The sequence below is a fragment of the Salarias fasciatus genome, chromosome 4 (assembly GCF_902148845.1).
Source record: "Salarias fasciatus chromosome 4, fSalaFa1.1, whole genome shotgun sequence".
Classification (NCBI taxonomy): domain Eukaryota; kingdom Metazoa; phylum Chordata; class Actinopteri; order Blenniiformes; family Blenniidae; genus Salarias; species Salarias fasciatus.
The window spans coordinates 624,442-650,718 of record NC_043748.1 but is presented as its reverse complement, the minus strand read 5'-3'; the positions used below and the strand labels follow the sequence as shown (position 1 = coordinate 650,718).

General features: G+C 44.9%; 1 protein-coding gene across 1 annotated transcript; it reads right to left on the bottom strand.

Moving 5' to 3' along the window:
* Positions 1-21,934: 21,934 nt before the first annotated feature.
* On the bottom strand, positions 21,935-23,558 carry tcap (titin-cap (telethonin)). Its single transcript, XM_030088925.1, has 2 exons — positions 23,255-23,558; positions 21,935-23,175 (listed from the first exon to the last, which is right to left on the bottom strand). The coding sequence occupies exons 1-2, from the start codon at positions 23,401-23,403 to the stop codon at positions 22,785-22,787; spliced, it is 540 nt and encodes a 179-aa protein (XP_029944785.1). The 5' UTR covers positions 23,404-23,558; the 3' UTR covers positions 21,935-22,784.
* Between the last annotated feature and the right edge of the window lie 2,719 nt (positions 23,559-26,277).

Sequence of the window (26,277 nt, the reverse complement as noted above, 5' to 3'; positions counted from 1 at the left end):
GGGACCCGGAGCACCTGTTCAGCCACTGATCAAGATTTGCATGTATCACAGTATCAAAGGAGCTCTCTCCAGTGAGGGAAGATATGCAAGAAAAAAAAAAAAAACCTTCACATTTCCTTCCTTAAAATGACTCCAGGAAAGTAGCCCAGCGACCAATGTTTGTGCGTAAAGTTCGTGCGTAAAATACGAACGCTTGTTTACACGTGGGCCAACCGTGAACGCTTTTCCGGCGAATTTAACAGTTGCCAACTTGAACAAAGTGACGAAGATGTTTACAAGACGTTACCTCATGTTTTTTTTTGTTTTTTTTTTTTGTCAGTGACTTTTCTTTTGTAAAAGCTGAAACGATGGCGATGAATGTTTTGAATACTGTCCAAACGCATGATTGTGAATCTTTATATCGTCCCACGCCTGCCAGTGTACCCCGTGAAAGTGATGGGCATGTGGGTATTCAGATATTTTTCCTTATTTTCGTTCCAAATACTGAAATTTCGTTGGTTTTTTTGAAGCAAAGTCACATCTTTATGGAGTAATTCTGATCCTGTTTTGGCATGCTCGCTGATGATACTGTAAAGTGATTTTGGACCCGTTTTTTGCACTTTTGAAATCACTGATGCTGCATGAATTATTTTGTACCAAAAAAAACTTGAAACCGCAGCATGCAATTAAATGATTGCAATGAAAACGTAGTTGACTGTGTGTCATGTCACTTTTACAAACAGGCGAATACTTTTAGATGTAGCATTTTCTCTGTTTCCTTTGATGTTTTATTATCACGTTTGACCTTTTTGGTATAAAATATTTCATGAGTTGATAAGATGAAGAGTGTCTAACTTAAAATATAATTGGATGACAAAAAAAAACACCTTTCCTACATCCTCACCATCATTTATCATGGGCATGACCAGTAATTACAGTACTTCTTCACACTCTATAAATATTTTTCCCGAATATGTACATTTGACTCCTGCCTATGTACATTTAACACCATGTAATCTAACGTTCTATGTTCAAAACCAGCAGTCAACGCTGACTGCATCCACAACTTTAATTAAGGAACCCATTTTTAGAGCCATAGTTCTTTTGCCACAAAGTTTTTACAGGGAAATTTGCTGCTGTGGTTACAAACGTTATTGTTCCTCTCAGAAAAATGATTAGAAATGTAGACATTTTAAAAGGTAAGAAAAATATTCAGCACTTGTTATTGACTATGCAACTGTAGTTTAATCATGATACCTTTGCAACAAATTGCTTTGAGTATTTCTGAAGAAATGCTGATAGGGAGCAGTAAAAATACATTTTCTGAAATGTGCTCAAGTACAAAAAAAGGCAAAAAAAAGAAGACGTCAGCTACATCATGATATTTTTGGGTACAGCGTGTACAGTAATGAGACATGTACAGCAGTGATGCAGAAGCACAGAGTTCTGAGTCAGAAACTACATTTATTTCTAAATAAAAACTTCAATTAATCACTTCAACTTCATTTAAAACACAGTGATTTTAATTAAAAACACTTATTTTGGTAGTATTGCCATTCAATTGATGTTGATTCAACCTCATCATTATTAATTTAAAGAACAGTAACAAGGTACAAATAGTTTATTACATCTGATTTCAACAGTAGTGATTTCTATTTCCACCCTTCCACCCCAATAGAAATGATCTGAAGTGCAGAGATAACGCGTTATGATAACACTTAACCAGGGTATCTGTGAAATCAGACTTGTTTGATTTACTGCAGCTTTGTGTGGCTGATGAGACTCCTGGAGGGGAGAGGTCATCTGGGTTTCAGAGCGTTTAGTCTGACCTCTGGGAGGAACGGCGATCCAGAAGCCTTCAGCTCAGCCTGACTGCCTCCTCTTCCTCGGCGACGCTCCACCTTTACATGTGCGATTCAGAGGAGAACGGCGCGGCCTTTTGGGCTCTTTTGTTCATAAATGTGAGGAGACAGCAGCAGAAGACCCAAACTCCGGCACAAAGGAAGGCATTCAGGGGCATCTGGGAGGTGCTTCAGAATATCATTACTTTTTACTTTCCTTGTAAATTACTCGCACCTCTTTATCCCCTCAGAAGAAAAACTCCTGTGCCAAACCTCCAGAGGTCTTCCATTGTCTGCGGCACGGCGTTTTGGCTTCAATCTGGCGCCTGCGCCTCGTCCCCGGCCTCTCAGATCCTCTCATACGCCCCACTCAGAAGCAACCAATGTTCTCATTATTATTTCAGCACTTGTCAGGAGAGCCGGGCCAGATGAATCCTTACAAACACAGCCATGCATTCACACATGCGGCCGTTCAGCGAGCACACGTCGGACACTGACGTGCAGCGGAGCGGCAGCATCTCAGGAAAACACCATCAATAAGTAAAACTCATTAGATAATTAGACTTTATTGGGGAAGAACAGCTCAGAAGCAACGCAGGCGTGCACGTTAAAGCTGCAGTGTGATCCATGTTTTCCACATTTTAAAGGATTTGAAGTTGTGATCTGATTCTTCTCCAGGAGGATGCGATGATTAAACAGTATATTTTTACTGGATCTTTATGTAACGTGGACATCAGATGATTCAGCTTTGTTGTCGTTACCACATTTGTTTTGTTTTGGTGTTTTTTTTTTCTCTCTCTCTTTTTTCCAAAATGATTCAAGATATTTGTATGCCTTATTCACTCTTCCAAAGTCTGTATGATGTAATGAACACCAAAAGACAAAAATAAACGCATTTGTTCTGATTCTGTTCCTGTGGATGTGTGAACGTGTCTGCCAAACAGCGCCCGGCAAGAAACCGGACTTTTCAGCAGGAGAAGTGAGTTTAGGCGTCAGATATGTTTTAAATGAACGAATTGTCAAGAGTTCTGCAGTGACGGCTCCAATCCAGAGACAGGATCTGGTTCAGGACATTTCATTTGGGCTGAAAACAGTGAGTCAGATGTGGCGACCCCAGAGGAGACGGTGAAAGCCGGGCCTCGTCATCCTTCTGAATTTATGGGTTTCCAGCAGGAGGTGTCAGAAACGCTCCGGCTCATGGAGACGAGGCTTTTTGATCCTCGGATGTCGCCTCTATGTCACTGTGGAGCAGAATCCAGCAAGCGTTGGATTGTTCAGCCACTAACAGGGATCCTGAGCTGTTTCAGATGGTTATGAGACGGATCAGTTCTACCCTGACGAGGATGTGTTGTGGCTTGTAGAAACACGCTCGTTCAGAAGAAATAGAATGTGTGTTACTTCATGTGAGGGAGATGGCAGACTCCAGGCCTCACACACAGGCTGTGGAGACAATTTACTGTCAGAAAAACCACTAGAAAGTGAATATAGCCTAAAAATGGGACCTTTAAAACACATGAGCAAGACATGTTAGATTTTTAATTTGCCATTTGGATTCACATGAAGCACATTCAGTCTGGAAACCATGAAGAAAATGAATACATCCGGAAGACATGACAACAAGCAAAATGTGAATTCAAACTAATGAAGAATCAACAAGCAAACACTCAAACATGTTTCCTTTTCCATTCTTTAGAAACATGCATTTTATTTGTAAAACCATGACGCTGAGGGGTTTTTGCTGGTTTCAAGCTGTTCTGTAAGCGCGGCTAAACCCAGACAGCAGCTGCTGCCATGGAAATACTGCCATTTCTGGTTTTACCAAAACACAAGTAGCTGAAAAAATAAAAGACTGATTATATTCTGGAGAGTTATAAGAGCTCATGCACACTTCGTCAGACTGAGGCATCTTTTACTTTCTGCTGCAAATTAGTAAAGTGAAAATGAGCCAGAAAACCAAGCAGCTAATCCTAAACAGGCTGAGGAGTTCACTTTATTCTTCTCTGAATCATCTGTGCATTAAAATGTTGAACACGGCCCACTGATGCAGGACGGCAGCATTCAGAGCGGCTCCCCTCCTTCATCTCCGGGCTGATTGGAGCCGGTGATGCACAGACAGTTAAAGCATGCATTCCCTCTCCCCGATGAATCTTTGATGTAAATCCTGCCTCCGTGTCTCAGTGACATAACCTCTTCTGACTTGGCTGGATGTCTATATAACACACTTATTCAGCCTTTCTGAACGGGATGACTGCATCTGGTCACCTGCTCGGACCGAGATGCCAAACATGTGACCAGCAGCCTTAAACTGAGGGGGTCGACTGACTAATGGAATATGTTTATGAGACGGAAACCGCCTGTTCTCAGCAGAGCTCACTGGCGTGTCCAGCGGACATCGTTCTCCTCTGAGCAGACCCTCATCCACTTGCTGAGGAGTGAGCGAGGAGCGCTCCTCGCCGCCCGTCTTCGTCCCCCGGTCTGTAATAATCACAGTATTGTTTGGAGAAGGGAGTCTGGTACAGTTGTGGGCTTTAATCTTGAACTGCATAACAAGAAGCCATAATTACGACGAGCCACACCGCACCTGCAGGCGCTCAGCTGTAGTTCATTATAACAAGAACAAGCACAACGAGGGTATTAATAGGCTGATGCTGCGGCGTCGGAGTCGGCGGCGGCGGCGCAGGAACGGCGTATTAACATGTTCACCCTTCGCTCCAATCAACATGCTCCACTCTTGCAGGTTTGTTGCATTTCAGGGTCTTTTCTCTTCATAACTTCCCGTTTGCTTGTCGAGAAGCGTCACCGCTGACCTTTTACAACAGAGACCTCACTGAAACTAATGAACGGCGCAGGAATCATGACAGAAATAACGGTGATTAAACCAGCAGTGGCATTCAAAGCCCGACAACGATGGCTCTCTTATGAAACTGGGCTTTGAGTGCAGAACGGGGAATATCGCCTCAGCTGAGCAGTGTTGTCTGTGTTCGGCGCCGTACGGCCGTGGAGTCAGTTCTAATCCCCGCAGTCCTTCTGATCGAGGTGGGAAAGACACACAAAAGATCTGTTTTCAATGCCAGACGCAAGTCCCGAAAGGACGCGGCGGCCTTTCTCGTCCCATTCAGTCTGGTTCTGATGGGCCGAGTCACAACAATACGTCCAGACGGGGACGGCGTCTGGATGTAAACAAACGGCTCTCCAGCTGTTCTCCAGCAGGAGACTCAGTCAGGAGGAGGAGGAGGAGGAGGAGGAGAAGGAGGAGGAGGAAGAGGAGGAGGAGGAGGAGGAGGAGAAGGAGGAGGAGGAAGAGGAGGAGGAGGAGGAGGAGGAGGAGGAGGAGGAGGACAAGGACGAGGAGCGACTCGGCATCGACCAGCAGATGAGACAAGATCGAGGTCTGCTGGAGATGATGGTCTTTGGAGAACCAGGGAACCTGCAGTCACCAGGTCCATCCATCCATCATCCATCCATCCATCATCCATCCATCCATCATCCATCCATCCATCCATCCATCCATCCATCCATGCATCCATCCATCCATGCATCCATCCTTTCGTCCATCATCCATCCATCCATCCATCATCCATCTCCTTACAGTTTCTTATGGCTTAAACATGGAGGTAATTTGAACTCAATGCAAATGTAGAGCTTCAAAAGTGAAATTTTAGATTTACTGTTGAGTGCATTGTGGGGATTTTGAAGTCGAACATGAAGAATACAGAATCTTTTGATTACATGATACAAACAGTGCAGTTATATGATCATAAAATCTGGAACGGGACAGTGAAGATGTCGTTTCCAACAAAATATAAAGGACAAGTGTGACAAGGAAGTGCTTTTGTTCTAGATAAGCTACTGTAAAACATTTACAATGACTGTTTTTAACCCGGCATAACCAGAAAAATCAAATAAAATTCAATCAGCGCACACATGGAGAACATGCAAACTGAAGACTAATGACTCCACCACTGTGGCGTCTGAGACCAGTAGACTGAGCTTCAGCAAATGAACAGCACACTGTATACCTCATTTCAATTGCTTTACGCATGGCACATGTAGACACACACACACACACACACACACACACACACACACACACACACACACACACACACACACACACGTAACTCAATTAACACATTTCAACATATCCACAAAATGATACACCTACATCATTTCACACCCACAAATGTGTTTCCATGCAGCACGTTTTCACAGCTTGAATGTGAGGATAATTTGTCAGTCTGACTGTTGCCTTCATCATAATAATACAGCGCTGTCAGACACAAATCCTGTCCCGAGCTGTGTCCCATCAGTCCTGTCCCTGCCTCCCTCGGTCTCTGCTCGTGGCTGTAAAAAAAAGTCTCTTATCCAGTAAATAAATTCAGACAAAACGGACGCTGTCATGAAACAAAGGAGGAATTCAGGAGATAACAGCAAACGTCAAGACGATGATAGTTTTTGGTTCGGGGAGCAAATTGAGTGGAAATGACTCACGGCACATGAAAAGAAAGGGACTTTATCAGAAGAAAAATAAGAGGGAACAACAGAGAAGCTTTAAAGAAGGTAATCATCCTCCTTTCTGTCAGTGGAAGAACAGAAGTGGACTTCATTTCAGAGTCACATCAGAGCGCTGGCGTCTGCGTAGGTTGTGGTTTTACACATTTGAAAAGTGGGTCTATTCAACTCCAAGCCCGGTCCGGTCACCCTGAGTCGCTGCAAACAATATGCAAATGAAGACTTGGTATTCACAGGTTCTGCTCTCACATGTGCTGTTTGGTATCAAGAGCTTAATCGTATTCAGGAGGAACAGATGTCTGCAGAGAAATGACAGCCGCTGCAGAAAAAAGTGAGAAAGTCAGTGGAGGTGTGATCTTCTCTCCACCGTCTGATTCCACTGACTCTGCTCTGCGTCGGGAGGAAACAGGAGGCTGGTCGGCCTGCGACTCCTCCTCGTAAACTACGGTGAATCGAATTACCTGATGAGCCCGAAACCTGAAGGAAACCTGGGAGGGAGCAGAAAGCCAGCCGGGCTCGCTGTCCGTCGGCGCCGAGGTTCTAATCTAATTCCAGAGAGGAATGGAGAGCCAGGTTCCGTCTCACCGTCGGGGTGAGGCCTGCGTCCGCCGCCTCCCCCGGATCAGGAACAGGTGGATCAGGAAGACACGGCGACACCGGCTCGCCTGCCTGAGATGGAGAAGATCATCGTGGGACTCATCAAACCCACAACAAACCAGACAAACAAACAGACGACAGCGGCGCTGTCTAACTGGCATTAACACGCTCTCCTCTAACGAGTGTGTCCTCTCACGGGGACTCGGGACGTCTCAGCCCATTGATTTCCTTTGAAGACCCCCCGATTGACCACACAGCTCTTCACAGTATCGTTACAAACCGCCGCCGCCGCCTCCGCCGGGCCGACCCGGGGTAATTGGTGTCTCCGGCTAAGCACTTTATGGCGTATTAATAAACTGGCAGGGCGCAGGGAGACGTGTTAATTGGCTGAAGTTGGTGGTAGACACCACAGAGCCGGCGGTGGGGGGCGCAGAAAGCCTTATCTCACATCAGGTCTCGGGTCGTCTCTCTGCCAGGCCACCGAAGGGAGGCTGCAGTCGTCCCTTTGTCACCGTCTGTCGTGTCACTTTTGTGTTTTTTCTTTGTCATCTGGAAATCTGCTTTCATGCCTGTGTTTCCTCTGACTGATCACAGAGATTCAGGAGGCAGACATCTGACAGAAAGCTATTGCAAACTGAGAAATCACACACACACCGCGGCGCAACACGTGAGCTCAGGTTTGCTGAAACTTGCTGTTGAATTCCTCATCTGTCCGGGGGCCTTTGAGCAGGGAGCGTTTATCAGCGACAGACAGCCGGAGGAAGTGGACGGCATGAAACCCTGGGAAGAAAAAAATACTAAATTGATCGCACTTTTCAAGTGACATTATCTAAACAAACCTCAACCACCGAGCGGACACACACATGAAGACACACACACACTGCTACCCCCTCGTAGGGGCTGCAGGACTGGTGTTACCATGGGAACGGGGAAAGGTAATGGCCATGTTCTTGAGCGGATGCCGCAGGGGGTGAGGGGCAATGGAGGGGTGTGTGTGTGTGTGTGTGTGTGTGTGTGTGTGTGTGTGTGTGTGTGTGTGTGTGTGGGTGTGTGTGGAGGGCTGAAAGTGAGTCAGACTTTGGACCAACGTTAAAAGCTTTACGCTGAAATTTGCCGTCATATCCTGTCACCGTCTGCCAACGACGACTTCAATGAGTGTGTAAACAAGATCATTCCTATCTTATGTTTTTGTAGGGAAGCGGTTGAGGGTTCCAGTGCTGCCTTGCTCCTGAAGAGGCTGCAGGGCATCGCTGTGGCCTGCTCTTCTTCAACCGCCCCTGGGCTATGAATAAATGATCCCTAATGCAATGAGCTCCCCCTTCCACCAAACTGATGACCATGCCCCTGCGTGTGTGTTTATGTGTGTGTGTGTGTGTGTGTGTGTGTGTGTGTGTGTGTGTGTGTGTGTGTGTGTGTGTGTGTGTGTGTGTGTGTGTGTGCAGGATTAAATATGACTGACTAGCAGGAATAATTTATTGGTCCTATACAGGACTTCCTTAAGTGTCCAGAAAGCTGCAGGCTCTCATTTATATTTGACATATATCAGCGATGCACGTGTGCAAAGTGAAATCTTCTAATTATAACCTGCAGATACTCGGCGGCAGGCATGTGAGACGACACCACGTGACGGCTTCATGGCGTCGCTCAAATCCATGCAAAACTTGGTCAAAGTTGATGAAGTAAGTATTCCATGACGGTTGGTGGAGTCGCTTCACTCTCTGGTAATAAAACGTCACCGGATGCAGAAGTTTGGAGAAACAGTCACTGGTTAGACAACCATTCCAGCTGACAGAGAACAGGACGAAGAGAGACGGCGGCTCTGCAGCTTTGTGTTCACTGAAACATTTAAAAGCTTAAATTTTGGCTGAATATGTTTAACTTGCTGTCATCTAGTTGTAACTTGATAAAAAGTCTCTTAAAGTTTGGCCTTAAGGAAGAGAAAAAGGCATTCTTGTTGCCTAAACTATGATTAAAGTTGCCTATTTCTACAACAAGCAGTGCTATAAAATGAAGACCTGGTGTAAAATCACTAAAACAAATGTAATATACCAAACAACGAAACAGATTAAAATGTATTCAGATGCTTAGCTTGAGGAATTTCAAGCAAAATGACTGAAAAATCACTTTAATAATCAAACTGGTCCAATCTGTTTTCATCGTTGGATATTGTAAAAGTTGCCTGATGAAACGTTGTGGTCTGAGTTTCTGCTACAATAAAGATACTTGAACAGGTTTCCATTTAAAGGCTGAAAATCCCCTAAACCTGAAGAGTATCACACAGATTCAGTAACTGAAACCATTCAGATGTCGGAAGCATTGGAATTTGTTTTACAGTCTGTTTCAGTGATTTCATCTATAGCAGGTTAAAGCTCTGCACGATCTATCTAATCTAATCTCTTCTAACGGACAAATCACTCTCCACAGCATCTTATCGAATATGAAATAATATCAGCGCAACACAAATGAAGTAAAACAGGAGAGATGGTCACAGGTCGTTCAGAAAGTGTGAACAAACATTTCAAATGAAAAGCTGGTATGAAACACCTTTATCCAATACGCTCACATGAAACAGACGCGATCAGAGGCAAAGAAAAACAAAAGCAACGTAAGAAAAGGGAAAAAAGCCGTTCTGAAACAGGATGTACTTCTCAGTAAGACACAGAGAAATTCAGTCCACCAATCAGACGTTCAGGAGTGAAATGGAGTCACTGTTGTGGAAAAGGATTCAAGACGGTTGATGTTGATCTGGTACGATGGTCAGCGACAGTTTCAGAGAACTGAACCTGCAGAGGGACTGAATCCTCTGCCTCTCCGATGGCGTTCAGCGCAACATTTTCAAGCCGTCCTCCAGACGGGTTGGTTTGAGGAGCGTGGGCCGAGCCGGAGATCCGGGTGAAAAGCAGCTCTCACGCCCCTCCTGCTAATGAAGCGGCTGATTGTCTCGCTCCTCTCTCACCCGGCTGGTCACCACCTGATGCTTCAGCTCTTCTTTCATCCTCGTCCTCGTCCTCCTCCTCCCCCTCGCTGCCTCCCTTTGTCTCGTTGCCCACATGATGACAAGAGGGGCCTTTTAAAAATAGAGGCGGTCCACCCAGATTACAGCGTTTTAATTACAGACCTGGAGCAGCAGTGGGGGTGTGCAGGCCCCTCTGCTGACAGCGAGATGGAGCGGGCGGGAAGGGGAATGGGAAGACGGCGGCGGCGGTGGCGGCGGCGGCGCAGTGAATGCAGACCGCGTGCTAATTAGGATCCGTCACGGGGAAAGTTTCATGTGGGAACCGTTTGTTAGGCGAGCGTTGTTGGCTGAGCTCTCCACACAGACACATTACTGTGATTTTCAAATATTAATGCTCGAAAAATATATATATAAAGAATGCCTCATGGTGAGGCCAGCAGCAATTTAAAGCCAGATATGTGTATCACACTCATTTCCTTCATTCACTGGAAGCTATAATGAGGACTGTGTGTGTGTGTGTGTGTGTGTGTGTGTGTGTGTGTGTGTGTGTGTGTTTGCAGTGATCCTCTGCAGAAAAGACTCCAGTTTAACAAACATCAGGACTCACATGACACATAATCATGATATTTCTCACAGGTGTACAGCTGTGCAGTGCAGTACTCATATTAAGCTCTCTTTAATACTGAAGACATGAAATTCATATTTTAAATGTTTTTATCACTGCAGGAGTGTGTACGGTGTCTCACTGCATCACTGCTAGATTTAAAATGAACTGCCTAAATGCTTTATTGTTGCATCCTGGATTATTCTGTTTTAGAAGAAGGTGCAGACTCTTTAAATTCGTTAATTGACTGGAATTTCAAAAAGAAAAAAAAAATTCAAAATGTGGACAAAACAAGTAAAACTACTTAAAATGAGCCAAAACACTTCAATTAACTAAAATATCAAAATTGTTCACAATAAAATGCTGAAAAGGGAGAATGAAACCACTAAACTACAGTACAAAAACAGGTCAGAGGTCATGAAGTGTTCACCTTGAACTGTACTTGAATGTTCAGTAAATTGTTTAAGGTCACTATATCCTATGGTAAATATTTGTGTTATTAATCAGGAGTCTGCAGTCTTTTTAATATTAGATGCAGTTTGTTATACTCTTGTCGACCCTCGGCTCTATTACACACTAAATGAAAGAACAGTACAACACAAAAGTGAAGAAAACCCACACTCAGATCTCACATTTGGGCTTTGACTGAAAGAAATCTCATTTCACACAGGATGCATGCTGGGAGGGTTCGTTGTGACCGTGATGATTATTCCGATTATTACTCCGTGTCTGAAGACCCTGACCCCCGGTTGCTTCTCGAGTTTATAAAAGTCATTTAACTCTGAAAAATCTAGCAGTCTTTACTTTAAGTTGAATCAAGGCTGAGTAGAGAAAGACTCTAATGTGTGACAATAGAAAGAAGAAATCTTATAAACCATCAGTCACTTTTTCACTATTATTTATACCTTATATTTCACCATAATACAGTTTTATTCATACTTAATAACATCCGAGTAAAGTTTTAACTCTAAATTTTCTTATAATCTATTACTATTTGCATGACTTTACAATAAATAAATACAACAGAACTCATCTCCAGTTACCCTTAAACTTCCATAGTCCTCTTCATAAATATTCATGAAATGCAGTGTTTTTACTGTGGACATCAGTAAAATATCATTCAAATGATATAAATCACTGCTCTAGCAAAATCAAAAAGTTTTCCTCTCCTGGTGGAATTAAAGTTTTTGGTCTTAATTAACTAAATAACACTAATTCAAGCCAAACTGTGCGTGGGACAGCATTGCTTTTAAACAAAGCACAATGGAACCGGATGAAAAGCTTTTCAACAGTCGAGTGGGAAAAATGCAGCAGCTTCAGGAACAGATGACAATAAAATAATAATGAAAATGAAAACACACTTGGCTGTTAGCAGATTGGTTCGTTTTCATCAGACACAACATTAACAGTGACTGTTACAGCCTGAGAAATCATGAGTTTCGCTCATATAAAAGGAAGACAAACATCCCCAGAACGATGTCCTGTCTGTCCCCTTCACACTTTAATTAAAGCTGCTCCACCACAAACTCTGAAAATAAATGTATTTTAGAAGGAAAGAAGAAAGAAAAGCGGCGCTGCCAACTCTCACATCCTGAGTAAAATTTACACAAACGCCTCTAAACTCCCACACTGACGCCGCGCTCAGTCTGAGTCCAGGCAGGGAAGTTTGGTTGAACGGCAGACGTCCCGCTCGCTCCCAGGAACAGGTATCATCGCTACCAAAGCCTCAGCCTCGTCCTCTTCAGTCAGATCCTCAAATACTTCTTGAGTCACGAGTTGAAACTGAAGAGAACCAACATGTGAAGTGACTCAAGTCTTTAATTTAGAGCGGAGTTACACAATATTTGGGAGAGACGTAAGAAGGCCTGTTATAATAGCAGGAAGTAGCACAACACTGGAGACGCACCGATACTGATGTGCTGATGAATATTTTCAAAATAAAATACTGCTGATGCCGATAGTAATGGATACTCTGGAGTTGAGGGATGTAAGGTGAGGGAATCCCAGGACGGATGTTTAAGAAGGCGGAGTGCATTTCCAGCTACCTGACGCTCATTTGCATAAATAAGAATCCAGCTAGATTTATGCAAATGAGACGCAAAGAGCGGCGTTCCATCCTTCAGGAAACATTCCTGAAAAGTCTAATTATCTGTTGTGGAACGAAAACAAGGACAGATTCAACAACTGTACAGCTTATTTCAAAAATATTGTTCCCTGAACCGTTTCAGAAATGAAAGAGAACGTTTGTAACCGAGTGTAACCCCGAGACATGCTACATGCTACATGCTACATGCTACATGCTAAAGGCTTTCGGGGCTCACACACTAGATGCCAAACATGCCTAAATGTAACTGAAACACTTATTTTAGTTTATTTCTTGGCAGATACTGGTGCAGCGTTGTCATTGTTCATCCCTAATAAGTCAAAATTCACTCTCATAGAGTTACAACAGTTAGCTCTACTCTCACAGAGGATTTTCTTTCCTTCTTCAGCGGCAGGTCAGTTAACCCTCATCCAGGTCCAGCAGGTCCGGTTATTATTTCTCCATGTATCTTTGGACATTGAAGGAGCAAATCACCCTTTAAATCTGAGGAGGTTTTTACATCTCTTTGTTGTGTTCATCAGGATGAGCACCTCATTAGCACAACCATCACTATAACTTTTTATTGTCCTGTATTTCAGACTGTAAATATAGAAATCTCTCACACTCACTGCGCAATTTAAAGACTGAACTCCGTCCACGGAGGAGAGCTGTTATAAAACATTAAGAAAGTACAGAAGAGGGAGGAGGCTTTTTATAGCCGCGGTCAGGTTTTATTCCTTTGAATTACCAGCTGCTCTGCTTTTGGCTTCCAAATGCTTAATTAAACAAGCAGCCTGTACTGCATACTGTAGGTTAATGTAGTGATCACAGGCGGGGGATTGTGTGTGTGTGTGTACATATGTGTGTGCAGACTGTTTTTGGCACCTTGGCAACCCGTCTGCGAGCGCCTCTCCACTTCAGCAAACAGGTTCCAGTTACACACCAACTATCTGGTGGATAATCTCTCGCAGACGGCGCGGACAGAAGATATTTATCCTCACTTAGAGCTTATTTCCTCTCGCTGCGCAGCGAAATCATTCAGTGTTTGCCAGGTGAAGCTCTTCATCCAGCCCGCCGTGACGGCTCTCTGGTCTGAGACCATCAAACAATAACGTCCTTTGGATGGAGAAATAAAGACGCCATCACTCACTTCCTCCCCCGGCCTGCCACACGGTGGAGGCTCGCCTCTCAAATAGGTGGATAATGCATTTTATTCCCGTGTACAGCGCCTGCAGGCAGAGGGCCTCATTACCGCCCCGTCTCTCGTCCCCGCCGCCAGCCCGGCCGCGGTGATGGCTCTCAGCCGCCGCTCGCTCCGCGGCGGCCCGCCGCTCACGTCAGGGAGGCGACGGCCAGCTGTCACCACCTGCAAACTAAAGAGCCGCCACCGCCTGTCCGTCACACACATGTATTTATGGCCTCCTCTTCAGCTTGGACAATTGTGTTGTGTGTGTGTGTGTGTGTGTGTGTGTGTGTGTGTGTGGAAGAATGTGTGTGTCGGATCTGTGCTCGGCCAGTCAGCCTGTCGTCAGGTTGGAGAAAATAAGGCCCTGACATTTGTAGCGGTGAGAGGAAAACATGTTTTGGCAAACACACACACTGTGTGTCCCATAATGAGCTGATTTGTCAGTAAATCACACACACACACACAGCAGACCCCGGGCCCGTCCCGCCATCGACTGAGAAAGGTGGACGGTTACGGGAAATCTTTACAGACTGATCGATCAGCGGCGAAAACCGGCCTGAAGGAACGTTTCTCCAGGGAATAAACGGCTGTTCTGTAATGAGTCGACGGGCTTCGCTGTTAGAGCTCTGTCTGCTTCACCATTAGATTGATATCAACAGCAACAAATTAACAGAATGTCTGACTTATTTAGTTAAGTGTCTTTATTATAAGCCAAACGTTTGGATCAAAAACAGTGTCGTGCTCGTGATTAAAAAGCAACATCTGATTCCAGCTGCTGGTTTCTGCAGCAGTTATGAAAATGAAGCCAGTTTTACACTGATCGTCTGGTCAGCTTGATGACTGGTTATTCTTTAAACTTGCATTCTGTTAAGTTAATCAGCCATGAAATCATGAAGTACTGTCTTTTGACATGATTAATATTATTTTTTCACATTAGAAAACAGGTAGAATGAATATGAATGAAGGGATGAAAAATACAAACAGGCAACAATAAAAAAAAAAAAACATAAAACACACATTATCCTTTTGCACTATTGCAGCCAGTAAGTCGTCAATTCTATCCTGACCTTTTGACGAAACACTGTTTTTCTCTGTCCATAAACATGCTGTTTTTCCCACCCACACCTTATTGAGTAACCGGAACAGCTGATTCTCCGGAGCAGCAGACGGGACTTGACTGGGAGAGCTTGTCAGAGGATGTAATAACATTTAGGAGCAAAAGTCTTTTCTATCGAGGTTGTTTTTTTTTTTTTTTTTTTTTTAAAGGGCTGTCTGAAGGTTGTGTGTTTCAGCAAGGCTTTGGAGGAGATGTGGAGGAGCAGTGGAGGGAGGTAAAGCACACACCCGAGGCCCGTCAGGGACTCATTACCTCCCTCCCCACTCTCACAGTGGAGGACTGGGAGATGAGGAAGAGCGAGCTGAAGGAAGGAGGAAGACGTCGGGCTGAAGAGGCTCCTGGGACTCTATCACTGAGAATAAATGGTCAAACACAAGCTGCCTCTGCCGCTCTGCGCTGGAGAACCGACAGTGAAACAGACTTATCTCACACTGGTGTCGGCGTGGTCCAGCTGCAGACATTCCCCTTCCCTGTGAAGATGAACACAAACATCATCCTCGTGTGTCTTCATCCAGTCTTTTCAATAAATTCACTGCTCATGATAAATCCTGTCTGTAGTGTGTTTGTTTCCACTGCAGCTCAGCTTCATCAACACTGAGGAGAACACCAGGAATTTATGTTGTGGACCGAATTCAGCATCCACTGAATCATTCACACTGCAGAAGAATAAACCAGGTCTGTTTTTCATATTTAGACAGAGAAACTGCCTCATCCTTTAGCAGACTTTAAACTTTATAACTTTTAAATTGGTTTAACTTCTTAAAGCCCTCTGATGGCTGATATTTCATTAAATCAATCTCTTACTTCACATTTTGTGACAACTCCAATTTGAAAAGTTGCTGAATTATTCATGCAGATGACCGTTCTTCACTCTGGAACCATTAATGCTCATAATTCCAGGCCGTGGTTCCAAAGCGCCGGTCGGCCTGCTGCAGCTTCACGGCTCCTGTCGCTCCAGCAGAAAACAAGGCTTCAATCCCATCCTCATTCTTTATATAAGATGTTTAGATGTTTTATATTTCATATTTCTCAGATTAAAGCAACACAACAACAACACTGGTTTGTGTTGCAAAGTTAATACTTGTGTTTTTAAAGCTTTTTTTGCACTAAAAGGCCATTTTAAGCTCGTATCTTGAAAGTAATTTTAAAAATCCAGATATTATAGTTCAAAACTTCTAAACTTGGAAACGTACAATACAGCTGAAATCCACTTATCACTCACTTTAAATGAAAAAGCAGTATTTCTGTTTCTGATACTTATCAAGCTGTTATGTAAATACATCTCAAACCTACATTTTATTTTGTTATTTTGAAAATGTGCCCAGAGGAGAGTGCTTTATCGCTCTGTTTCTCACTGTTGCATCATTCCAGTTCATCCTTCACATGGAAAGCTCCAAATAATTCACCCTGCTGACAAAGATTGCATTGAACACGCGGTATAGAGATGAGTTTTTTAAACGACTGTGAGCTCTCAGTCAGGCGGCCTGTTTAGATTGCTGGGAAGGAGCTAAATAATTTAGTGAGGTGAGTCACTGCCGAACAAATTTTGAGTGACAATGAGGGGAGGAAATCCAGCGTGGCGCCTCACACACACACTCCCCACCTGAATCTGACACAAGGAGGGTTAATCAGCCATCAGCCCCGGGGCAGAACAGCGGGGCAACGGGGCAGATAAGAGGATGGAGGAAGGCTCAGATGGAGGAGGAGATACTGGCTGTTATCATCAGTCTGATTAAACTGCTCAGAGTCAAACAATCTGACTGATTATTCCACTTGTTCCATCCCGACTGTTACATTACATTTGGAAGAGGTGGAATCAAAACAGCAGGCGAGCAAAAGAGCTGCTTTTATTATGAAAGGCGGAAGAAAAACTGCAAAAATGCACAAAGCTGAAGTCGGAGCGAGCGTTAGCCGCAGGAGGCGAGGAGACTGAGTGAAGCCCTGCCAAGGCCGGACAGACAGACGGACCGACGACAGGGCCGCCCAGAGGAGACAGGGAGGCTTTCAGGAGATGAGGCTTATTGCTGAAAGACAAAACAAGAAAATAAAACCTCTTCCCAAAGACTGGGAGCTTTGAACTCAAGGTTTGAGTCTTTTAACAGCGTGAAGAATTGTTGTAAAGGTTTCTATCAGCCACTATCAGAATGAAAGTAGAAACTGATTTTCCTCAGTAATGATTGCTGTTCAATGTGTATCTTCAGAGAACGACTGTGAGGATTTTTCCATCCACTGTTTTTGATGAATCATCCACAAAAACCTGCAAAAATGATTCTATTTCCAAGAAATCTTGTCCTGTTTAAGTATTATTGTAATATTGGCAGCAGTTATTAGTATTTTGAAAATCTTTTTAATGCTACCGCAATCATTTAATAACTTTTTTTTTATTATTATTATTACATTTGAAATATTTAAGGTTGCTGCAGTATTGGTGAAGCAGCTGTTGAACACCAGTGACTGGAGGTAATGGATTAAACAGAGAAGAGAGAAAACCGTTTGAGGTGGAGGCTCTATGTGAAATAAGGATGCTTCTTCTAAAATATTAGGTATTCTGGTTAACTTCATTGGTCTTCTGGATCACGCTTTGAAGCATTTAATGAAAGTTGCTTTCCATTTGAACCTTATCAGCATTTGGGTCCACCTTTTTTCTTTTCTTTTCTTTTCTTTTTTTTTTTTCTTAAATTAAACACCAAGCTGCTCTTTTCATGCCACTCCTAACAAAACTAACAAAGACTCGTTTCATGTCTCTTTGTTGTCCATATCTTCCAGCTTGCTTACTTATTTTCCTTCTTTTTAGTCCTAAAGCTGCTGCAGGGTGTCCTCATGAAAGGCTGTGGAATTCTTCATCTCCAATTCAGCAAAATATTAAAAAATATTCCTCTAAATTTATTAATCTGATGGTAAATATGCCTAAATCATGTTTTCAGCAAACTGTTTTATTGATATGATCTAACATCATCACGGCTTTGTGTTGAAAACACAATTATTCATTAATATGATCAAAAAACTTTTATTTCAAACATGTAAGAAACATGAAACAAATGCAGCCTGTTAGCTGCTGATCAGCATGTTTATGGTCGGCACAGATAAACCCCCAGCTCTAAACCCAACATGCGCGGTCTCTTCACAATGGGAGCATCTTCCCACAGTGCAGTGCGGCTGCAGACGGCGAGGCTGGAGTCTATTTCCAGTAACGGGAATAATGTGGTCAGAATGGGGTCAGGAGGGGAGGGAACGGCTCATAAAGCCAATGTGAGCAATAACAGCACGGAAATGTCTGCAGCCGAAGAGCAGATCGCTCTGCTCTCCTCTCCGGCTCGCTGGAGGAAAACTTTACCAGTAAAAACTTCTTCTGCTTCGCCACGTCGGGCTCCAGACATTCAGCTGTAAATGGGGAGAATGAGTCTGACCCCCGGGTCTGTCCTCTGCCTCAGGCCACGCCGGACTCCAGGACTCCAGGACTCCGGCGCCATTTCATCGTACTGAAACAGAATTACTGAACAAAAACGCTCTTTCCAGCTTCAGCATGATTTGTTTCCTGTGAGGTTGCTGTTTCTCTGAACTCCTGTTTACCGCTTTCATTAAATGGGCAGAACTCCTTCTGAATGAATTATCTCCAGTCTCATTTTCTACACTATTTTCTATATTAGTATTTCAAACTGTGTCACATCAGTTAAAATAATTCAAGTATGTAATTTAAATGATGATTCATATCCAGTTTAACTCCTCAAATTTAATGATTAAATGTGTGATACAGTGATTATATGAGTTACTGAAACATTTGCTTTGAAACAAATATTCTTTGTTGTTGTTTTGTGTGTGTGTGTGTGTGTGTGTGTGTGTGTGTACTTTAATTATGTTGCAATAAAAATGTCTGGAATGAATGCCAATCAGTCATTTTGCACATGCACATGGAGAACATGCAAACTTCAGCTGGATTTAGTGAGTCAATCACTCAGACAAAACTTACTTAGAAAAAGAAAATTTCTGGAGGAGATTGACAAAAGTGCTCATCAGACAAGTTTTCCTGTTCTGTTTCTATCAATCCGTCACTTTGATCATGTTGATCTACACCAATGAAGCAAAACAATGTTTCCATGCTGCCAGCACAGCTCACGTTAACCTCTGTTCATGTTGAATTTCTTGTCTGCTCTGCTGGAACACTTTGAAACTGCTCTTTAACAGTGTTGCTAACATGAAGCACTAACTGGAAAAAACTGCATAAATATATCGTGCTGAAAAGTCCCTGCAGCTAATTTCATACAAACTCATGAAAAATGCTTTCCATTCTCTCTGTGGAGAGAGTTTCTCATTAAGAAAACTACTTTTTAGAAAATTCTGCAGTTTGCAGAGGAATCGCAATTATGCCCCCGATACCTGGTTAATAAGCCCATCTATTACATGAAAGTGAATTATTTCTTTATTATCGTTTACACAAGTCGGCACGTTTACTCACGTGAGTAACGGGAGTAGTGCTGGTGTTTGTTACCACACAGGTGGAAGCTGCTTCTGCAGCAGGTAAAACTACCAACTCAGCAACTTCCAGCCGTCAGCCAATTAACACAGTTAATCAGTTCAACAACAAACATCCCCACGGTGGTGAGGAGGAGGAGGAGGAGGAGGAGGAGGAGGAGGAGGAGGAAGAAGAAGAGGAGGAGGAGGAGGAGGAGGAGGAGGAGGAGGAGGAAACCTGTCAGGCATCCACTTCTCATCATGATGGAGAAGAGAAGGGTATTTTTTCAGATCCACAGTGTGGATGTATGTAGTGCATTATAGTTACTTCATGAGACATGACACCCTCTGCAGTACCACCACGGTCCAGTAGGGGGCAGAAGCAGCTGTCCGAAGTGGGAATTACACACAGCAAGCATGAGAAAAAACAAACATGTAGACAGTGACCGTGCGTGTTCCGATGCTGCTGGTCATTTCATAACACTGCGAGTCGCATAGCAAGAGCGTGACAGCAGCCGAGACGGATGACTGGAGCGCCGTCTGAGCTCGGCTTTAAATACACCGCGCTGAGTGTCTCTGAGGATAAATGACTGGAGTGACCTCAGAACATCACTGTTATACTATTATTATTGGAAATATTACATTTATTATATTTTATAATGATTTATAGCTAATAATCCTGTATTATTATTTCATTTTTTTTACATTCTGAGCGTTCAGACTGTTCAAAACGGACTCCCCATGCTTTCATCCATCAGTCCCAGTGGAGTCAGCGTGTTGAGCTGCAGCACAGCCTGACCCTGCTCCCAACATTCCCGCTGCCTGGCCGGCGGTAGCAGGTTGGCCGGGTTTGCCGAACGGCAGCAGAAGCAGCTGAGACGTAGGAAAGAATTCCAGTGTCAATTTACCAGATTTGTGTGTGTGTGTGTGTGTGTGTGTGTGTGTGTGTGTGTGTGTGTGTGTGTGTGTGTGTGTGTGTGTGACAACGCGGCCCGTCTCTATTCCCACATTCCTTGGCATCCCCTGGAAATAGTTCCCGGGGTGCAGAGGTTCATCCGCAGTTGGGAAGCTGACTTTCACGGTGACAGTGCAAGGGCGTGGAGGCGTGGGAGGCTGATCGTAAAGATAGGGGGTGAAGCAGCGCTCCCAAATCTCAGATTAAACACTGGGATTAAGGGCTCAGATGTGGAGAACGTGCCGATGCCGCTGTCTTTCCACTGTCTCCAGGGCAATGCCAATGTTTACCCAGCTATTAATACCAGAGCGGCACGAGGCTCCCATCAGAGGGGGACGACTGTGAAGAGAGCACAGCGGAGCTGAGAGAAACTAACATCCAGAGGAGGAATTATCGTTCATCAGAGGAGGGCACAGGCAAAGGCTGATGGGTGGGAGGGTGAATGTCTGGCTGCAGGAGAGCCGAGACGAGGCGATGAAGTGCAGCCATGTCAGGCCCTCCAGCTGGAGAACAGGCCGTTCTGCTGAGAACAAATACAGGAGGTGCAACATGACAGATAAATGAGGCGCTGCAGAGCGGTGAAGAGGGGTTCGCTCGCAGGCCGGAGGACGCTGGGCGAAGGATATTTATAGATCCGCTTTTTCCAATCACTGTGAATGCATCGTTTTCCAACTTCCACAGAGGAATTTTCCATTTAGAGCTTCCAGTTATATCTGATTATCATTACTTCTAGAGGCCAGGCCAAGACAGCAGCAACACACATTAATACAGAATTATAAATCTGAGGTGTGGAGTTTGTATGTTCTGCTTTCTTAGCTCTGCCCTCACAGGACCAAATCGGTTTCCTTCATCTGGTTCCTCAAACGCTGAATAACAATCCATCATGAACATTACAGACAAAAACTGTGAAAAGTCCTCAAACTGAAATGTGTTTTCCTAATTGAAAGACTTAGACTTAAACCATTTAAGAAGCACCAAAAATCTAAATTCAGAAAAAGAAAATGGAGCTATCGTCACCTGAGTGTCTTTTAAAGTTGGCCTTGATAATAATATGACCATAAAATCCGTTTCTCATTGTCATTTTGACCAAAACCACTCAAGGTTTGGAATTTATAGCTAAAAAACTAAACCGTCATGCAACATATTTCTTGCTGGCTTTTTATTTATTAGCATCATGGTAAAACTATTTAATGTGTCATTTGGATTTAAAACTATTTTGACACATTACTACACACTTGTTGTGGTGACGCATCTTGATGTTCTGTGATTGAAGCTTATTTTATATATTTTCATCTATCAAACCATGTTTCAGTCCAATGATGGATGTTTTATGTGTGGAGTTTGCATGTTCTCTCTATTCCTGCATAGATTTCAGTACGGGGTACGGCGTTTTCCTCCCAGAGTCCAAACACAGATGAGTGTGAGTGTGTGTGTTTGTGTGTCTCTGGGATTCCCCTGAGGGGGAAAGGCGATCTGTGTGTGGCGTGAAGCGCCTTTCCCCAGGAGCTGGCTGAGACGAGCTGCAGCTTCCTGCAGCCCTGGTCTGGATGAAGCGGATATAAATGATATAAATGATATAAATGAAGGCCGGACGCTCTAGATGCAGAACGTTCCTCCATGTTGCACATGAAAGAACAGGCAAACAGACGATGGAATAATGAGTGGTTCAGCTTTTATTTGTAAAAATAATAAATATCTAAGAAAAAGGAAATCTTTCATCATCGGTGCACACATTTCAAATTCATTCACAGCTAAAACAGTCAGTGTCAAGCTTACATATGAGCTGCCACTCACCTAGGAGGCAGATTGATGCAGTACAAAGAACAGCTTATTGGTTTTTCTAGGTCGGTTTAATTAGAGGTGCCGTTCGGCACACACACACACTCATACACTCACACACACACGCTCACACACACACACACACACACACGGATTCAAACTTCTGTACAGCTGCAGTGTGAGCAGATGAAGCCAGTGCTTCCTGTACTGTTGATTCAAATCAGAGACTGGCAGGAGCTTCTGGAGGGTGACCAACCCCTCCACCCCTCACCCCTCCACCCTCCCCTCACCCCTCACCCCTCCACCTCACCTCTGACTCTCCCTCCATCTTTCACTCCTCTCTCTACCTCCTGAATGCCATCAGACGCTGACGGTACCTTCAGCCCGGTGACTCCTACAACGCTTCCATGTTGCGGATATTTGCACGAGGCTTTGTGGAGGAAAAAGCAAGGAGAAAAGGTGGAGCTGCAGGTGGAGAGAGGTCAGCTCAGGCTGGGATCAGCCCTGACCTTTCACCCCGCTCCTCCCTCCACCAGACCCCGCACCGACCCGGCGTGACCTTTGGACTACAGACCTACAGGATGCTGCTTTATGATGAACGTCACTACAGATGGATCTATTTACATCTCGTCTTAACCAACGCCGACATGCTCTGCTCGCTGATCGCCCTCTCCCAGCTCTCATCCTCCTCGCCTCGCCCCGGCGGCCCCTCCTCCTCGCCCGTCCTCAGCCCCTCTGCGCCTCCTGGGACACGGAGCGGCCCAGAGCTTTGGGCGCCTTGGCGAACTCCATGAGGGTGGGCTTGACGGGCGGCAGGTCCCGGGTGATGTCGTCCACGGTCCTCTTGCTGGGGCAGACGCCGTCGGGGGCGGGGAAGGGCTGCAGGTCGTCCTCGGCGTGCGGCGCCCCGCGGCCCAGCCGGACGCCCAGCTCGGCCGGGGTGAAGATGGGCAGTGGGAGGGTCTTCCTCTTGGGCAGGAGCTGGTGCTCCCTCACCCCCCGCTCCACCGTGCCCACCCTGAAGACCCCCGAGGGGCAGCTCTGCGTCAGGGGACGGGCCCGCCACTGCCGGGACAGGGTCTCCCGGCGGGAGTCGTCGTTCATGTTCATGGTCTGCCTGTGGGCGAGAAGAAAAAACTAATCAGAAACTGTCCAACTCTCACCGGGAGCCTGCAGACCTGCAGCAGGACGGCTACCTGTCCTGAGGCTGAGTCTTCAGGCTGACGCTGTGCCAGTCGGCGCTGTAGCTCTCCCTCTGAGCCTTGTTCTCCTCCCGCAGGCTGCAGGTCAGCTCGGCTCCCACCACCTCGCCGTTACTCTTCTGCATCACCGAGCAGATGGGCATCGTGTCCTGGTCGGGCTTGTTCTGGATCAGTCCTGAGTCCTGCTCTTCCGGCTGAGCTGCGGCTGTTTGTTGTCCAAAGGGTTTTTTTTTAAAAAAAACACCAAACCAAAACAATGTGAGATGCTTCAGCTGCTCCGACGTCCAGGCCGACACCGCCTCTGTCTCCAGTGTCCCGCCCGGGTCCGTCCCCGGCCTTTATAGATGCTCTGTTTCTATTCCTGATCCGTGTTGTCACTCCACAATCAGCGTGTCCCGACATCTGACACCGGGCCGCATGCGTCTCGCTCCCGGACAGCTGGAAGCCGCTCTGAGGGGGGGGGGGGGGGGGGGGGGGGGGGTAGGGGTAATTGGCCCCAAAATCCCCTGATTCTCAGATGTTGTGGCCGCTCACTCCCGTAATCAGCCGGCCCGACACTTTCCACTTCAGCTGTGTCTCTCCGGAGGAGATTACAGGAAAATGGAGACAGACACAAACACAGCAGGAATCTTAATCAGATTTCAGTCTTGATTTACACACAGCCGCACGTGCGGCCTAACGAATGCAGCTGTTTCATACACAAAGGGTATTTTGGGTAAGTGGGTTAAGAATGTATAGATTAAAGAGCATCTCAGCTGTCACACGGAGGTCGAAGGGCCGAGTCGACGGAGTTAGTTCATTAATCCCGCCACTATTTCAGTTGGTAACAGAGTTCAGGGGAGATTAAGCCACAGCTGGGCCGCATGAAAACACCAGACCGCCACTCAGACTCCAGGACAGAGTGTTTTCTCTGCTGATTCATTACCTCTGTGGCAGAGCGCCAAGCAGCCATGATCAAGTCAGGCCCTGGACCGTGAAGCGCACACACACACACACACACACACACACACACACACACACACACACACACACACACACACACACACACTCACACACACATTCACCTCTGACAGTAAATCCGCCCCGGTGTGAGGTTACTACCGGTCCCTGTCTCTGACTCATTCATCCACTTCAGGTCGTGAAATCATCAAGAAACGCAGATCAGATGTCGAGCTGATCGTCCCTGTGACAGGAAGCACGACGGAGGCGTCTCCGTCCAGAGAGCGCGTCACCGGGAACACTTACACAATTTAATGTCAGACAGCGCCGCGAGATTCAGCTTGGGATTTAATGCTTAAGGTCAGGGATCAGAACCTCCTCTCTCAGAACCTGGACCTACTGTACAATAAAAGACTGATTTTTTATCAACTGTTTGCTGAAAATAAATGGTAAGATGCCATCTGTTGGTGCTGGGTATATAGTTTTATCACTCTCTATCACAACAAGAGGATTTCCATTCTAAATATGTGAATTGTCATGAAAAAATGAGTCATTTCCCCTCTACTCATGTCTTTTTATTCAATTAAAACGATAAATTTAACTTTTATATTTGATTCAATTAAAATAAGTGTATACCATTTAAAACAAAATGTGTTGAAAAGTGTCAACATGATCAAATCAGACTCATTTTCAGATTTATAGACTGAAAATCTCTCAGTGTGGGACACACGCCTCTTTAGATTTCCATGAAAGTTTCTACAGTTCTGTTGTTTCATCCTGTTCTCTGCTGATTCTCACCTGTTGCTGTGAAATAACACATTAGATTAAATCTGACTGACTCGACAGATTCTGTGTTAGAAAATTAATACATTGCTATTATCACCAGTGTTTATGATTCGATATGAAGTCATTTCTTTTTATTATTGTTTAATATTGTTTCATGTTTTCATGTTAATAATATTATAAGTGAGATTTTCATAAAATAAACGTTCCTAAATCACCCAGTGTTTTAAAACCATTATAAAATGTGTGAAACACTGATCTCCTGGTCCTTGATTGTTCAGATCCTTCTCCCAGGCCTGGCGTTTCGTCTGAACGCTGTTGGGGTGATCAGAGCTGAGTTACGGCTCCTCGTCTGCAGCTGTTTGATTGAAACGCTACACTTGGGGTCAGTTATTGTTTCGAACTCGCGCCCTGTTGACTTGACCCGTCCCTTTGTCTGTCGGCTGGAGTATTTCACTTTATTTCAGCCGCTTCTCCTCTCCGTCCAGCCCGGCGTCTCTCGCTGTCGGAGCGTCGCCGGGGTCATCCGTCCGGCCGTGTTATGATACCATGGCAACCACAAATGCCAGATGAGAAACCGAGTATCTCGGCATGTGAGCCTCCTCTGCTGCAGGGCAAAGGTCAAACTTTAAACTGGATCAGCTTCAGACTTTGCATATTTTTTCTACCTGTTCTTTGAATTTTCTCAAGTTAAAACCTGAAGTGAGCGTCACCCTCTGCTGCTGCCTGGGGCTGAGACGGGCTGTAGAGGTGAGCCGTCCCTCCTGTCCCTCCGTCCGTCCCTCAGCTGGAAAGAAGTCTGTCTGTGTTGCATAATAACGCTGCCACAGCTGCCAGTAAGCGACATTTAAATGGGCTGTCAGCAAGAAAGAAAGAAAGAAAGAAGTCTGAGAGAGAGGGAGGGAGGGAGGGAGGCGGACGACTGCTGCAAAGATGACACAATATTATGAGAGTGTTTGAAGAAGGAACAGAACGATTTAGAAATGAGAGTGAAAAAGTAAAGATCAGACACAATCTGAAAGCTCAGTGTTGGAATGAAGGACCGGGAGCATTATCATCTTAAAGGTTTTTCTCCTTGTGGCTGTTTATGAGCAAAAAAAGGGAAAAAAATGATCAGAGGTATGGTTTATTGAAGGTTTTAAGGGAAATCTGCATTTTATTTATTTTAATTCCGGTAACACTTCACTTGAAGCACCCGGTATAACACATTATAAGTAGTTTTAAACACTCATAAAGGATCATAATGCTTTATAACCCACTGTACAGCACAGGGTTAGTGTCAGGGTTAGGTCCTG